Source organism: Lepidothrix coronata, unplaced genomic scaffold (assembly GCF_001604755.1).
Source record: "Lepidothrix coronata isolate B3197 unplaced genomic scaffold, Lepidothrix_coronata-1.0 Scaffold160, whole genome shotgun sequence".
In the NCBI taxonomy this organism is placed as follows: Eukaryota; Metazoa; Chordata; class Aves; order Passeriformes; family Pipridae; genus Lepidothrix; species Lepidothrix coronata.
Window position 1 is genome coordinate 1639497 of NW_016690340.1, and position 16492 is coordinate 1655988.

At 60.5% G+C, this 16492-nt stretch overlaps 1 protein-coding gene across 1 annotated transcript in view; it reads left to right on the forward strand.

The window, feature by feature from the left end:
• FAM129B (family with sequence similarity 129 member B) overlaps positions 1-16492 on the forward strand; it is a 30239-nt gene that overhangs the window by 11634 nt on the left and 2113 nt on the right. Inside the window, exons 2-14 of the mRNA XM_017829197.1 lie at positions 2020-2150; positions 5556-5684; positions 5807-5912; positions 6969-7136; positions 10996-11111; positions 11190-11294; positions 12469-12631; positions 13001-13188; positions 13368-13523; positions 14194-14310; positions 14718-14825; positions 14927-15038; positions 15636-16477. Of these exons, the coding sequence (XP_017684686.1) occupies positions 2020-2150; positions 5556-5684; positions 5807-5912; positions 6969-7136; positions 10996-11111; positions 11190-11294; positions 12469-12631; positions 13001-13188; positions 13368-13523; positions 14194-14310; positions 14718-14825; positions 14927-15038; positions 15636-16477 (2441 nt within the window). The remainder of the gene's footprint in view (positions 1-2019; positions 2151-5555; positions 5685-5806; positions 5913-6968; positions 7137-10995; positions 11112-11189; positions 11295-12468; positions 12632-13000; positions 13189-13367; positions 13524-14193; positions 14311-14717; positions 14826-14926; positions 15039-15635; positions 16478-16492) is intronic.

Here is a 16492-nt window from a genome sequence, read left to right on the forward strand (position 1 = left end):
CCAAATCTGGTGTCACCTTGTCACATGGGTGTCTGTCCCTCTTGCTTCCCCTGGGGTGGCCACCAGGGCTACTGCTCAGAGATCATCAGTGGCCCACATCACCCTCTCCACACCCTGCAGGGGTTTGCTGAGCCTGGGGGGGTTTAGTCACCTCGAATATTTCACTGCAAACCTTGTTTCAACCTCTGCAAATAATTGACTTTTGCTTTTCCATTGACTCCAAACCTCCTAATTGGCCCCGCCGTTAATCAGGGAGGAATGAGTGACTAAGCCCGTCTCGCCTGCCTGGGGACCGGGGGCTCGCTTTTTCCCATGAACTGAAAGGAAACGAAACCTCAAAATGTCCTTTTCAATCTCAGCTTGCCTGCATGGCTGCCCCGCTCCCCGGCCAAAATCACACAGCTCGGGAGCCGGGAATTCCAACAGAGGTGCTGCAGGGACGCCAGCGCGGCCCGGCTGCGCCTTCCCGGGGGAGGGAAAGGCCAAAAATCCGGGCTGAGGAATTCCTCTGGCGGGATGAGCCACCCTCTCATCCTTTGCTGTGAAGAACTGTGTTAAATTGAAAGCGATTTAAAGTGATTTTCAGCCCTGGCACAACGATGCTGCGCCGCAGTTGCTCCCATTGCCGGCAGCGCCGGCGTCTCCTCGGGGATGGGTTTATCTCCCCCCCGCCGCTGTCCTCGGGCAGCGTTTTCCTCTGGAGCTGCTCATCCCCAGAGGGATTTGCACACCCTGCAGCAAGCTGCTCCTTGTGCTGCCTTGGCTGCCAGCACGGCTCGGGGGCGGCTGCTGGCTGGAGATTTTGGCTGCTGCCAAGCTGTGCCGAGCCGGCTCGGGGGGCTGTTTTGTCTGGGTTCATGCCCCCAGCATCGTGCTGGCTCCGGCACTGGGATGCAGAGCCAGCATCCTTCCTCCCGTTGCCAGTGCTCTGGCAGGGCCTGAGCTGTCAGAAATACTTGGAGGAGACTCAAATTCTTCCTTTTTCGCAGGCTCTGGGGCAAAGTTGAGAGGGAAATTCAAAGTCGAGGCGCCCTGTGCCAAAGGCGGCTCTGGGGGAGGTTTTCCCGCAGCTCTGGGGGAGGTTTTCCCACAGCTCTGCGATGCCTCGTTCCAGGATTTTGGTGTGGGACCCCCATGTGGGGTCTGGAGCTGGGGTGGGGAGGGTGCTGGGTGGGTCAGGGTGCCCGTGGGACAGGGGTGCTGGTAAAGGTTGGGGGGACAACCCCACTCGTCCATGGTGGCTGATGGCCCAGGAGGAACAAGGGGTTCCTGTGACTGCCCCCCTGGGGCTGGGAAGGCCCTGTCCCCACTGCTGGGGGGTGGGTTTGCAGCATCCCCCCACCCTGTGCACTGAGGGGTAGGAGGCTGCTGGGGAAGAGATGGAGGGGATCTCCTCCAATGTGGGGTGCAGGGGAGCACCTGGCAGCTCAGGCTCTCCCACCACCTTGGCCTCATCCCAGTCTGAAATTTGGGGTCCTGGTGGGGTGCCTGTCTCACCTGGGGGTGCCATGGAGAGTGTGGGGGGTGCCAGGCTGTCCTTTCCCCTCTGAGTCTTTGCAGTGCATCACCAGCTGCAGGGCCTGGATCCCAGACTGGGATGGCCCTTCTGGGGGCACAGCAGGGTCGGGGGGGTGTGAGGGATGTTTGGGGATGGGGAATGGAGGGTTGCCCCAGTCTCAGCAGGCAGAGCTGGTGGGAGCAGGGCCGGGAGCTGCACAAGGCACAGGAAGCCGGAATCAGCTTAATGTCAGGAATTTCCTGCCGGGGAGAGGAATCCATGAAATAATGTGAAAGGTCAAAAAAAGAGATCGTCCTGACCCCAAATCAGTGCCTGGGCTGGATGGGGAGGGCAGAAAGCAGCAGGTTCCTCTGTGCTGCCTGCACCAGAGTGTGCCCTGGCAGCAGGAGGGCCACGGGAGGTGGATGGGGAGGGCACCTGAGGTGACCCAGGCGGGCTTGCAGCACGGAGACCCCCAAACCCAGCCCTTTGCCTGACATGTCTCTGCTCTCCCTTTGCAGAGAAGACAGGGAAGGTGCTGGGGGAGTTCTGCAGGTGCTACAAGGAGCAGTACGGGGTAGCTCTGTTCAACAGCGTCCGCTATGAGATCGAGGGCAACGGGGGCCCGCAGGCACAGCTGCTGCACCGCAAGGTAAGACGGGCTCTGGTGTCCCCCCCAAAGCCCAGGCACGGCCCTGCTCCACCCTGCCAGGTGGAATGTAGCCCGTGCCACTGGTCCAGCCCATCCCTGGGGAGCTGTGCAGCACGTGGGTTGGTTTCCTTTCCCGCCCCGCGGAAGGAGCACAGGCAGCAAGCGAGGACAAGGCTGGCTCTGGGATGCAGCCCCGTCGGTGTCTGTGTGCCTGGCAGGAGCTCAGGGCCCCCTTGGTGCCCAGTGAGGCCCTGAGCAGATGTGCCAGGCTGTTTGTCTCCTGCTCCTGAGAGCGAGTGATGCTCCAGCCTGGGGAAATTCCCAGGTAGGAGTAGGAAACACCTGGCAGATGTCCCTGACCCTGTGGGGGAAGCGGAGCTGGCTCCAAGTCTCATCTCCAGCAGCCATGTGTCTCCTACCTGGGCTAAAGGTCTCCCTTGGAGATGGAGTTTGTGGCTCTGGCACCTGGGGTGGGGGGGATCCTGCCCTTTCCTCCCACCTCCAAAGGCAGATGCAAATGGGCAGGGGATGCTCATCAGACAGGGCTTGGGATCCTCCATGGAACCACTGTCCCATGGGTGCTCCTTGAAAGCAGGAGATGTGATTGCACATGGAGAGAGGCTTCTGCTCTTGTCTGGGGCTTAAAAGGGGTGCTTTTGTTAGAAATCCTGAAAATACCTCGGTGAGATCACGCTCAAGCCCTGGGTGCTCACAGCAGTTGTGTCCCTGACCCACCTCCTCTGGGAGCTGCCCTGGGTGCTGGGTTTGTTAGGAAAAATAAAGGAGGGGAGGTTCCCGTGGAGGAACCAGGCACCCAGTGTCCTCAGCACAGTGTCCCTTGGCTTCCTTGGAATTCAGCAGATGCCTTCAGCTCCTACTCCCCGGGAGGTACCTCCATCCCCAGGTTTGTTGCTTCAAGCAGCCCAGGAATGTCTGAGCAACAGCAGCAAGGTCGGGAGGTCAGGGACACCGTGCAAGGCTTGGAAAACACCCGTGTATAAATAGGACATTCCTCTTGCTCAGTGTCCTGTCTGCTGCCCCTCCCCTCCCAGGATCCCAGCAGTGCCACTGGGATATGTCCCACCTGCTGCCCATCCCCTCCCAGGATCCCAGCAGTGCCACTGGGATGTCCCAGTGCTCCAGACACTGTAGGGACCAGTCTGTGGGGCGGCTCTGCGAGGAGCTGGGTGATCATCTCCTCCAGATGGACCCTCTGCTCCCCAGACGTGCCCAGAAAGTTGTGGATGTCTAGAGATGGAGGGTGGCATCCTGCCTGTCCTCAGGCAGGCCCAGCTGGGATGTGGCACTTGGGATTTTTAAATGTTAGTTATTTACTGGCCTTTTTTCGTGGTCTCTGTGGGGATGCAGTGCAGTGAGACCTGATGGCCCTGCTGGGCAGAGGGGGACAGCAGGGCTGTGGTCATCTGAAGCATCAGCAAGACTCAAGAGCAATGAGAATATGGAATAAATATCTCTGCCTTCGATCTCTCCAACAACTCATGTGTCCCCATCCAGAGCCTCTGGAAAACCATCCCTGACACCCTCTGCTCCCATGGCAGCCCCAAAGCTGACATTCCCCAGCCCCATGACAGGGATGTGGGCAGCCCAGGGGCTCCCTCCTTGCCCATCCCCACAATTTGGCACATACCTGCCTGTCCCAAATACCTGCTGGAGTTGGGAGGTGCCACCTCTGTGCCTCCCTGGGGCGAGGAGGGTGTGCCAGGAGGGGGTGGCTGTGCTGGGGCTCCCAGGGTGCTGCTGGCCCTGAGCTGAGGGTCCCCTGGAGCCATGGCAGGGCTCAGCCTGGGTTTTAGTCCACCAGCAGCTGCTCTGCCTGGCTCAGTGTGCCCTGGGCAGTGGTTTCAGAGCCAGTTTGGGGGGGCTCATTCTCCTTGGATGTGCCACCCTGGGGAGACACTGATGGGGGCTCCCAGAGCTGGCACCTCCTTTCTGTCCCCATCCTGCTGGTGGCCTTGGGGCTCAGATTCTCCTGCCTCCTGCAGTCCCTCAGCCCTGCAGGGCTTAGTCTGGGCTTCTTCTCCCTCTTCCAAGGGCTTTGGCAAGCCCTAAGGAGCAGTGAGGTGCTGTCAGCCAAGCTGCTGTCAGACCTCCCCCAGCCCGAGGTGGGTGTGTGGTCGGGGGGGAGTGCAGGGCTTGGGGAAGGCAGTGAGTGAGGTTCCTGGGAACCAGGAGATGGGAAGCAGAGAGAAGAGTGGGAAAAGTTCCTCCAGGAGGGTCCAGGTTCTGTGTCATGGTCCCTCCTGATGGCCACCGTGGTGGGTGGTGGGTGGCCACGGCAGCAGAGGCGGCCGCCAGACACTCGAGCCCTCACGAGAGCTCTCGGCTCTTATGTTCCTGGGATCATAAAAATTCCTGGGACAGATTCTTGGCTCCCCCAGGCAGGCTGTGTTTGGGATGGTGTCAACGCCGCGGCGTGGGGGCCAAGAGGGGCTGGAGACACAGTGAGGGGCTGCTCTGGGGGGGGGAGAGGGGAGGGGGGATGTCCTTGGCCTGTTCCTGTCATAGAATCGTGTTGTGGAATGATGGAATGGTTTGGGTTGGAAGGGACCTCGAAGCTCATCCGGTTCCACCCCCTGACATGGGCAGGGACACCTCCCACGAGACTTTCCACCATCCAGCCTGGCCTTGGACACTTCCAGGGATCCAGGGGCAGCCACAGCTTCTCTGGGCAACCTGTGCCAGGGCCTCCCCACCCTCCCAGCGAGGAATTCCTTCCCAATATCCCATCTAAATCTCTCCCCATTTAGAGCTGTTGCTGGTCCTCCATGAAGTCCAGAACATCTAAACACCAACTGATGCTGAGCCCTATGGGGTGGCTTCTTGCTTTTCCTCTTTTCTGTCCCATCTGGAGTCCCAGTAGAGCAGGGCTGGGTTCCTGCCATCTGCAGGTGCCTCTGGCAGGACCTTCCTGCTGATGCCCGCTTGCCAGCAGTGCCACAGACGGTCCCCACTGCCCCAGGCCATGGAAACTGCAGGAGCTGGGGCTGGGAATTGCTGCTGGAGGGCTCTTCTCCAACCTGCCACTCAGCCAGGGGAGCTCAGGTCGCTCAGCTGAGCTTGGTGTGTCCGCCAGGATGGAGATGGAGGGGCAGGGCTGTGACCAGAGCGTGGTGAACACCACCACGTGTGACTCCAGCGGTGACACGAGCAGCCTCTCTGGGGTTTTCTGGTGACTCAAAGGTGTCACCCAGGCACACCTATTCAGGCACTCAAATTTTCGGTGCTGCAGGACATAATCCAGTGGTGAACTTGGAGACCCTCAGCACAGCCCTAGTGCAGCAACACCCACCCAACCACCACAAACAGACCTGACTGAGCTCCCCGAGCCAGAGCTGCCCCTCACCGACCCCCCTGTGCCTCCCACCTCTCTGTCTGCTCCCCCAGGTCCCGTTGGAGGACCATGTCATCTACTCGGGCAACATCTTCCAGTACATCGAGGAGAACAAGAAGTGGCGGAACCGGTTCTGCGTCGTCCCGCACAACTACGGCCTGGTCCTCTACGAGAACAAACTGGTGAGGAGAACCCCCCCTTCTGCCCATCTCCGGTGGGGACAGCTCCCAAGGGGACCCCCAGACGTGGTGGGGTGGCCATGGATGCTCCCCCTCATCCGTGACCACCTCCTCCTCCTGCCCAGGCCTACGAGCGGGAGCTGCCGCCCCGTGTGCTGGTCAACAGCGCCGGCTACAAGGTGCTCACCTCCGTGGAGCAGTACCTGGAGCTGGTGAACAACAGCCTGCCTGGTGAGCCCCCTGCACCCCCTGACACTGCTGGGCACCCCCTGGGCACCTGTGGGAAGGGAGGGGGTTGGGGTGCATGATGCCTGGAAACCTTCTGGAAAGGGTGGTTTTGGGGTGTGGGCGTCCCTGAGGACCTTCTGGGAAAGGTGGGTTTGGGGCGTAGCATCCTTGAAGACCTTCGTGGAGGGGTGGTTTTGGGGTGTAGCATCCCTGAGGACTTTCAGAAAAGGGTGGTTTTGGTGTGTAGGATCCTGGAAGACCTTCAGGAAGATGTAGTTTTGGGGTGTAGCATCCCTGGGCACCTTTTGGAAAGGGTAGTTTTGGGGTGTAGTATCCGTGGGGATCTTTGGAAAGAGTGGTTTTGGGGTGTAGCATCCCTGGAAGACCTTCAGAAGGTCTAGTTTTGGAGTGTAGCATCCTTGAAGATCTTCAGAAAGGGGTGATTTTGGGGTGTAGCATCCCTGGGGACTTTTTGGAAAGGGTAGTTTTAGGGTGTAGCATCTGTGGGGATCTTTGGAAAAGGTGGTTTTGGGGTGTAGCATCCTTGAGGACTTTCAGAAAAGGGTGGGTTTGGGGTGTAGCATCCCTGAGGACCTTCTGTAAGGGGTTGTTTTAGGGTGTAGAATCCCTGAGGGTCTTCTGGAAAAGGTGTTTTTGGGGTGTAGCATCCATAAGGACCTTCTGTAAAGGGCGGTTTTAGGGTGGAGCGTCCTTGGGGACCTTTGGGAAGGAGTAATTTTGGGATGTGGGGGTGCAGGGAAGGAGAACAGCCCCATTCCCCCCGGTGGGATGTGAACACTCTGCCGCTCAGCTCCGGCCACAGCCACCAGGGAAAGAAGGAAAACACGTCCGTGGCTCTTTGAAAACCACAGAGATTTTAATTACTTTTAATTCCATTTCTCACTTTTCACTCCTGATTTCCTTTTTGGAAGAGCAAGGCTCTTTTTCCACTTTTTTCTTTTTGTCACAACTCCCAGCAACGACGCTGTGGGAAGGAGATGGACACCCCCCCCCCATCCCGCCCTGCCTCCTCCTCAGAGCCTCCTCCCCTCTCTGCAGGTGTGACACCCAAATCAGGGCACTCCCCCATCCTGAAGTGCCCCACGGATTTCCCCCTCATCCTCTGGCACCCCTATGCCAGGCACTACTATTTCTGTGTGATGACGGGCAAGGAGCAGGACAAGTGGCGCGCGGTGTTCCAGGACTGCGTCCGGCACTGCAACAACGGTGAGCGGGGCTGGGGGGGACACAGGGTGGGGACAGCACTGTCCCCCTGCTCTGGGGAGGGTGGTTGCCTGGTTGGGGTTGGGTTTTGGGGCCGAAGATGATGATTTGGAGGTCAAGAGGAGGAGTCAGGTGGGAGCTGCTGGACAAGGAAATGCTCCGGGGAGGTCTTAGAGCATCTCACAGTGACTGAAGGGGCTCCGGGAGAGATGGAAAGGGCTGGGGGGAAAGGACAAGGGGATTGGCTTCCCACTGCCAGAGGGCAGGATTGGAAGGGATACTGGGAAGGAATTCTTCCCTGTGAGGGTGGGCAGGCCCTGGCACAGGTTGCCCAGAGAAGCTGTGGCTGCCCCTGGATCCCTGGGAGTGTCCAAGGCCAGGTTGGACGGGGCTTGGAGCAACCTGGGCTGGTGGAAGGTGTCCCTGCCCATGGCAGGGGGTTGGAACAAGATGATCTTTAATGTTCTTTCCAACCCAAACCATTCCATGATTCTGTGGTTGAGCCCTTTATCTGCCCCTTGGAGCGTGGGCAGAGCAGGAACATCCAGCTGCTGGAGCATCCCTGTGCCCAGCCCCGTCCCCCTGCCCGTAGGGATACCTGCCCAGGGCAGGAAGCATTTGCAGAGCCAGCACAGAGGCTGACTCAAGAGCTGCCCTCATGCCTATTTTCCACCCTGAGGTAGAAAATACTTGGTAAGACAGTCATCAAACCCCAAATCCCAAACCCCACCAAGGGCAGCCAGGGCTGTGGGCAGAGGGGCGGGGGCTGCGTGGCCGGGGAGGAGGTAGGACCTGCCTCCCACGTCAGCAATACTCTGGCAGGAAAACACGATTTTCCTGCTTGGCTGTGGTCTGGGAGCTCCTGGGCTGAGCCCCAGGTCCTGGCCCTGCCTGGGATGGGGAGAAGTTTCCTGGGGAGGGTGGTGCCAGAGCTGAAACCTGCTCAAAATCGGGTCTTTTAGTGGGCAAAGAGCAATGCTGCCTATTTTGTAAGTGCTTCTTGCAGTCCTGGGTCCTCTGTATAGCCTGAATTTTGCCTTGATTTTGCCAGAGCTGCTGTTTAGGGAGCAGAGTAAAGGGGTGGGATCCGGTGCCTGGGTTTCAGTGGGAGTTTCCATCCTCCCATGATAGATTAAATCTCCTGAAATCTGCTATTTTGCTTTTTTTTTCTTGTGCTGGGGGTGTCCAGTCTCGTTGGGCTGAGTGTGCCCCCTCAGCCCACCCAGGGCCTGGCTCCTTTGGGGGGGGTTGGTGCAGTGACCCCTCCATCCCTCTTGGGATTGTGCCTGAGCATCATTTCTGGATGCAACTCAGCACCCCAGGACCCACAACACCAGGGAACTGTGAGTCAAACCAGCTCTGGGTAAAAGAGGAATTAATCTCCTGCTAACAAAACCCCAATTTATGATCTTTAACTCCCTCCCAGCACCCCAGGTGCTGCTGTGAGAGACAGGGGAGGTGTGAGCTCCTCCACCACCCCTGCTCCTTGCCAGAGCTGTGCCAATAAATCCTCTCCTCCCTCTCCTTCTCCTCAGCATGTGATGGAAAAGCCTTCCCAGGGTGGGCAGTGGGAAGGGAGGGCTCAGTGCTGGGGAACTTCTGCATTCCTACAGCCCAGATTTCTCTGTGAGATTGTTCTTCCTGCCCCTCACTGCTCCTGAGCTCTGAGATACTGTTTCATATTCCATGAAAGCTCTTTTGTTGTTGTTGTTGAGCACTTTTCATTTTTTTATCCCTAAATTAGAGGCTCTGTTTCTGCCTCTGGTTGTGAGCCTTGTGGGAATTTTCACCTCCCCTTCTCAGGCTGTATTTCTGTAACACCAGCTCTGCTGGAAGGACTGGGGATGTGCAACACTGTTCCTCACACACACAATGCCCAGCCTCGTGTCCCTGGAGCCCTTGGCTGCTCCAAAAGTGTCCCTTGCCCTGTTTGGTGTCACAAGGGGCTGGGGCAGTGCCTACCCTGAGGGTCTTGCCCCTTGTTAAGGATGGTTTGAGTGGGAAGGGACCTTAAAGATCATCTTGTTTCCACCCCCTGCCATGGGCAGGGACACCTCCCACTGTCCCAGGTTGCTCCAACCTGGCCTTGGACACTCCCAGGGATGGGGCAGCCACAGCTTCTCTGGGCAACCTGTGCCAGGGCCTCCCCACCCTCACAGGGAGGAATTCCCTCCCAATATCCCACCTAACCTGTCCTCTGGCAGTGGGAAGCCATTCCCCCTTGTTCTGTCACTCCATGCCCTAAAACACATATTAATGAAGCAAACTCATTAAATTTGCCCCGTAAAGTGGCACAGGGGCTTCTCTCAGCCCTGCTTGTCCCTGGACAGGGCACAGGGCTTGGGACAGACTCCAGGACGTCCCCAGGCTTGGCCTGGGGTGAGTGACTCTGGGGGGGGAGATCCAGAAGGCTTTTTGAGGGATGAATCCTGCCCCACTCTCTGCAGGATTTGGAGGATGATCTGTAGCAGCTCTGGCTGGGGACTGAAGCTCGTGCCAAGCTGTCCCAGCTGGGAGGGGATGCTGAGCTGCTGGGATCCATGGATGGAGGAGCTCAGCCTGGCTCTGGCTCCCCCTGAGTCCTGAGAAGGGACAGATTTGACTTTCTCAGTGTTTTTCCCCCCTGTATATTAAGCTGCCCCTTAGGAAAAGCTGCTTAGGCTTGGAGTTAATTGTAATCATCTTACAAAAGTCTGTGTGCAGTGGGAAAGATCCGCTCCCTGCCCTGGGAAGGGAAAGCCCACCCCTGGGTGTCCTGGGTGGTGCAGGGATGTGCTGTGACCCTCAGCTGTCATCGCTGCAGGGATGCTCTCCCAGAGCCTCTGCTGGGGGTCAGATCACCCTGACAGGGCTCACATCCATCCTGCTTCCCTCCTGCCAGGGGTCTGGGCATGGGGAGGGCAGTTGGGTGCTGGGGGTTCATCCCAGGGGTGTTCCTCTGGCTGTGAGGCACCTCCACAGCCTGGGCAGGCTGGGACAAGGCAGGGACGTGTGTGGGACATGTGGGACAGCTCTTGGGCTGTCCTGCCTGCCCACTGTCCCCATCTCCTCCTCCTCCTCCACATGGGATGTGACCACGGGCTCCCAGCACCCTGCCCCTCCTCCCGATGGGTGCTGGGGGAGGGTGGGGGTGACATCTGAGCCCCCTCGTGCTGGTGACCCCGTGAGCTGTGCTGCAGTGACTCACCTCAGGGTCAGCCCAGCTGCCTGGGGACGGGGCCCTGACTCATTCCTGATGACTCTTGGCCACTTTCCTCTTCCTCCTGAGCTGTTCTGCTCCCTTCAGGGCCCCCCCTTTCCTCCAGCCCCCCCAGCTGCCCTGTCCCGTGGTGCTGGGGGTCTCACTGGTCCCCAAGCAGTGTGAGGGGTCACTCAGCCCCCCATCCTGCTGAGCCCCTGCTCCTGCTGTGCCTTTGGAGCTCACTGAGCCCCCAGGGTTTCATGTACCATTAGGGATCACTGAGCCCCCCACCCTGCTGAGCCCCTGCTCCTGCTCAGGGCTCACCAAACCCTCAGGTCCTCACATCATTGGGGGTCCCTGTGCCCCAAGGCCCCCGTGCACCATTGGGGGTCACTGAGCTCCCCATCCTGCCAAGCCCCTGCTCCTGGGTGCCTCCCTGCCCTCAGTCTGGCTCTGGAGAGGGGTTAATCTGGACAGAATAGGAGTCCCCCAACCACTGCTGCCCCCCACCCAGTCAGAGACAGTGTCCTGGGACCCCCCAGTCCTGGTGACATCCCCGAGCTCCTCGCACAGCTCCGAGGGCGTGGGGGACTGCAGGCACCCCCTGCCAAGGTGGGCTGGGGTGCTGCAAACTCCCTGGCGGTGCCAGGCTGCCCACTCATGCCCCCCCTCCCCCTCCAGGGATCTCAGAGGACTCCAGGGTGGAGGCTCCAGCCTTCACGGACGCCGTGCGCATGTACCGCCAGGCCAAGGAGCAGTTCGGCACCTGGGACATGCTGTGCGGCAACGAGACCCAGGTGAGCTCCTCTGTCCCACCCCGGGCTCTGGGGGCATGTGGGGGCCGAGCAGGGCCCCCAAAACCTCCTGCCTTGCAGGTCCTGAGCAACCTGGTGATGGAGGAGCTGCTGCCCGAGCTCAGGAGCACCATCGGCCCCCGGCTGAAGGGGAAGGCTCCGGAGCGCCAGCGGACCTGGATCCAGGTGTGGGGCTGGGATTGCTGGGGGAGGGTGTCACCGTTGCTGTCCCTGCCCCTGCCTGCAGTCCCAGCTTTGGGGGCTGCAGTGCTTCCTTCCTCCCCTCCCTGCCGGGCTTGCTGCCCACCAGCTTTCCTGCCCCCTCTCCCGGCCCCCTCCAAAGAATCCGTCCTTTCTCCACAGTGGCTTTTTAAAGCTGTGCCCCTGCCCAGCCCTGCCCAGCCCTGCCTGCTCTGCCTCGTCCCCGGGGCCAGGGAAGCAAACAGGAGGAAGCCCAGCCCCGGAGCAAAGCCTGTCCTGGCTATTTTTAGTGAGCCATTTATAGAGCAGCGCAGGCTAAATCCAGCCCAGACCCTTGCGAAACACTGAGGGCTCTTCAAAACTGCCTGGTAAAACCTTAAAACCCGGCACATAATTACCACCAGGCTGGTAATGGGCCACTGGAGCAGCCTGAAAACACATAAACACTGCTTTCTCAGTAGCTGTGGTCTTAGCTGCAAAGCTGGGAAGCCCAAGGGAGGGAGAAGGGGGGATGGCTCTGCTTCCTGCCAGCCCCAAAATCCCGGCATTTGGCTGCAAAGTCAGTGTGAGACTTCAGCGAGTGGCTCCATCCTGCACATGGAGTTGGCTCCTGAGAGCCCAGGCAGGATGAGCAGGCAGTGCACAGCTTTCCAAGGGGGTCAGGGGCTCTCCTGCCTGGACCACCAATATACCTGGACCAGCAGCATCTCCAGCCCTGCAGCACCCCTGGACCACCATCATCTCCACCCCTGCAGCCCCCCAGCCCTTCAGCATCCCCGAATCTGCAGCACCCCTGGACATGGAGCAGCCCTGGGCCACCATCACCCCCAGCCCTGCAGCCCCCCAGCCCTTCAGCATCCCCAAATCTGCAGCATCCCTGGACATACAGCCTCCCCAGACCCGCCTGGGGCAGGTTTTCTGCTCGAGGCTCAACTCTGTACCCCTCCAGCACCACTTTGAAGCAGCTTCTGCACCGCAGGAGCTTCATCTCACCCAGCTTGGGGGGGTCCCTGCATGGCAACCTACTGCCAGGCTGCGAGGCAGGGTCCTGCCAGGGCAGGGGGAGAGGCTGGGCTGGTCCTGCAGGGGATGGCTGGGGGGGCAGCTGGAGGTGGAGGGGGCAGGTGGGTGACCAGCCCAGCTGTCCCTGTCCCCCCAGATCTCAGATGCCGTGTACAGGATGGTCTATGAGCAGACCCAGGCCCAGTACGACGCTGCCAGGGCGCGCTGTGAGCAGGAGCGGCCCCGGCTGGAGAGCACCATCCGCACCGACATGGACCAGATCATCACCTCCAAGGAGCACCTGGCCAGCAAGATCCGAGGTGCAGCCCCGCAGGGATGTGTGTGGGTGTGTCCACGGCCAGCTCCTGGGGTAGCATTCCCCCCGTTCCACCAGGGTGTGGCTGTTCCCGGGTGCAGCTCTTGGAACCCTTGGGGAGGTGCCACCAGGCGCAGTTTTGGGGTGCATGCCCTTCATTGGCATTGTCCCAGGAGGTGGGGACAAGGTGGGAAGTCACCCCTTCAAGCATGGTAGGAATGGGTTCAGTACAGACCAGGGGCCCTCTCCAAGAAGGGTTGTCTTGCAAGTGGGAGCCTTCTGGGTCCTTCTCCACGGGGTGGGTTTAGGACCTGATGTGAGGAACTGGCAGGGCAGAGAGGAGCCTCACCATGCTTCTCCCTGCTCCCTCCAGCCTTCGTGCTGCCCAAAGCAGAGGTCTGTGTGAGAAACCACGTCCAGCCCTACATCTCCTCCATCCTGGAGGCCCTGATGACCCCCACGAGCCAGGGCTTTGCCGAGGTGAGGGAGGTGTTCTTCAAGGAGGTGACGGACATGAACATGAACGTCGTCAACGAGGGTGGCCTGGAGAAGCTGGTGGAGGTGAGACCCGGCAGTGCTCCTTGCTGGCTAGTGGGCTTAGGGGTGACAGGGCCACTCCTGCTGCCCTCCCCAGTGTGGGCAGCGCTGGGGGACCCCAGGCTGGGAAAATACGGGGGAATTTTTTCCCATGAGTACGTGGAGAGGCTGTCCCACCCTGCTGAGCCTGGCTTTGTCCCCAGTACATGGAGAAGCTGTCCCACCTGGCCTTCCACCCCGTGAAGATGCAGTCATGCTATGAGAAGATGGACCAGCTGAAGCTGGAGGGTCTCCAGCAGCGATTCGATGTCTCCAGCACGTCTGTCTTCAAGCAGAGGGCCCAGATCCACATGAGACAGGTGGGATGGGGACTGGGCTCCTCCTGTGCCCCCCTGGGCTGGGCACAGAGGGCTGGGGAGCCCAGGCAGGGTTTGGCTGGGATGTCTGTCCTGTCTCAGGCACACAGCTAAGGGTGGATCAATCCTGAGGGTGGGCAGCTCCCAGGCTTGGGCATCACACCACAGCTGCCCCTCTGCCACTGAGCCCACCGGCACCAACAAGGCCAGGAGCCCAATTCTGGGATCTGATCCAGCCAAATTTGGAGTGGGGTGTAGGAGGATGAGCTTTGAGCACCCTCTTCCTCCAGCACCCTTGGTCCTTGTGATGGAGGCTGTGGATGGCATGCTGGGCTGTCAGGGACCCTCCCAGAGTGAAGGATATTTGCCTGTTGGATATTAAAAATAAATTGTTCCCTGTGAGAGGGGGGAGGCCCTGGCACAGGTTGCCCAGAAAAGCTGTGGCTGCCCCATCCCTGGAAGCATCCAAGGCCAGGTTGGACAGGGCTTGGAGCAACCTGGGATAGTAGAGGGTGGTACAAGATGATCTTTAAGGTCCTTCCAACCCAATCCAGTCTGGAATTCTGTGATAAGGCTCATTTTGGGGTGTCACTGCCCCCAGAGCCCCCTGCCCACTCCTGTGGCTGGTCCCTTTGGTTCCCCCTCCACGCTGACCCCATTCCTCTGCTCCCAGCAAATGGATGATGCCGTGCACACCTTCGAGACGCTGCTGCACCAGGAGCTGGGGAAGCTGCAGGGCAAGGACGACCTGTGCAAGTCCATCCAGCGCATCCTCGAGAGGGTGCTCAAGGTGAGGCCTTTGGTGGCCTGCAGTGGCCTTGTCCCAGGGCCAGGGAAGAGGCCAGGAGTGATGGTATCCACTTCAATGAAAGTCTTATAGGGAAATACTTCTCTATATTGAGGTTTTCATGGAGAGGGGGAAATCCCCTGGAGGAGACAGGTCCCTGTCAGTGTAAAAGCCACCCAGAGTTCAGACTGGCCCCCAAACCTTCCTTCAGGCAGCCATGGAGGAGTTGGCTTCTCCCCAGGCTCAGGCACCCCGGGAAGCAGCTGGAAAGAGGGATGTGAGGGCAGAGGAGTCTGTTCACTCCTCTACAAATGGGGGGGGGGCAAAACTTGGGGGTTTGTCCCCGAGCTCAGGGGGCTGCCAGCCCTCAGCCCTCTGTGCCCTGGGGCACCCTCTCACTCACCCTGCAGAAATTCGACTACGACAGCAGCACGGTGAGGAAGAAGTTCTTCAGGGAGGCCCTGCTGCAGATCACCATCCCCTTCCTGCTGAAGAAGCTGGCACCCACCTGCAAGGGGGTAAGAGGGCAAAGTCTGGGGGGTGGGGAGGGACCACCTCTCCCTGCAGAGGGGCTAGAGTGTCCCTCCCACCCGGGCTGAGCCGCCCGTTCTCCCGGCAGGAACTGGCCAAGTTTCAGGAGCTGATCTTTGAGGACTTTGCCAGCTTCATCCTGGTGGAGAACACCTACGAGGAGGTGGTGCTGCAGTCAGTCATGAAGGACATCATGCAAGGTAGGGTCCCTGGCACCTGTGTGAGGAGGGGTGACCCCGTGCTGGGGGCTGTGTGAGGAGGGGGTGACCCCCCTCTGCAGGGTGCTGTACAAGAAGGGAGAGACCCCAAACAGGGTGCTGGAGGTTGGATGAAGAGGGGGTGACCCCCGTGCAGGGTGCTGGGTTCTGTACAAGGGGAGGTGAAGGGTGCTGGGAGCTCTATGAGGAGGGGGTGACCCTGTACAGGGTGCTGGGGGCTGCACAAGGAGGGGTGACCCTGTACAGGGTCCTGGAGGCTGCACAAGGAAGGGGTAACCCTGTGCAGGGTGCTGGGGGCTCTGTGAGGAGGGGGTGACCCTATGCAGGGTACTGGGGGCTCTGTGAGGAGCGGGTGACCCTGTTCAGGGTGCTGGGGGCTGCACAAGGAGGGGTGACCCTGTTCAGGGTGCTGGGGCTGCCCCAGCATCAGCTTTCCCACAGGTTGAGCAGTGGGTGGGACGCTGAACCCCCTTGCCCAGCTCCAGACCCCACTCCCTGTCCCCACGGGGAGGACTGGCAGAGGTGCCCCAGGCTGGCGGGTGCCCGCAGCCCCCCTGACCCCGCTCTGCTCCCCCCCAGCCGTGAAGGAGGCGGCGGTGCAGCGCAAGCACAACCTGTACCGGGACAGCATGGTCCTGCACAACAGCGACCCCAACCTGCACCTGCTGGGCGAGGGCATCCCCATCGACTGGGGCGAGGAGTACCCGGGGCAGCCCGAGCCCGAGCCGGCCGGGCAGGGCGACCGGCGCCGCAGGGCCAGGCAGGTGGTGTCGGTGATCCAGGACGACGAGGGGACCCTGCCCTACGAGATGGGCACCGAGCCGCGGGAGCTGCAGGATCCCGGAGTGCCACCCAGCTCCCCGGGTGGGGTGAAGGAGATCCGGGAGGCGCTGGCACAGGAGAGCCCCGGGGACGGCGCCGGGGAGGAGGAGGAGGAGGAGCAGCTGACGAACGGCACCGATGCCACGCGGGAGGGCGGCGCCGGCGAGGAGGGGGTGGCAGGGGCTGTGCCGGGGGGTGTCACCCCCCGAGGTCCTGCCAGTGAAGGGGATGGGCTGCACCGCCCCACACCGGCATCGCCTGGAGCCGAGGCCCCGTCTGGGGCTGGGATGAGACGTGTTGCACCAGCGCCGCCTGTGCCCAGAGCTGAGGGCCCAGGAGGGGCTGGGGGGCAACGTGCCACACCAGCATCTCCTGTCCCTGGAGCTGAGATCCCGTCAGGGCCTGGGGAACAACGTCCTGCACCAGCATCTCCTGTGCCTGGAGCTGAGATCCCATCAGGGGCTGGGGAACAACATCCTGCACCAGCATCTCCTGTGCCCAGAGCACAACGTCCTGCACCAGAATCCCCTGTCTCTGGAGCTGAGATCCCATCAGGGGCTGGGGAACAACATCCTGCACCAGCATCCCCTGTCTCTGGAGCTGAGATCCCATCA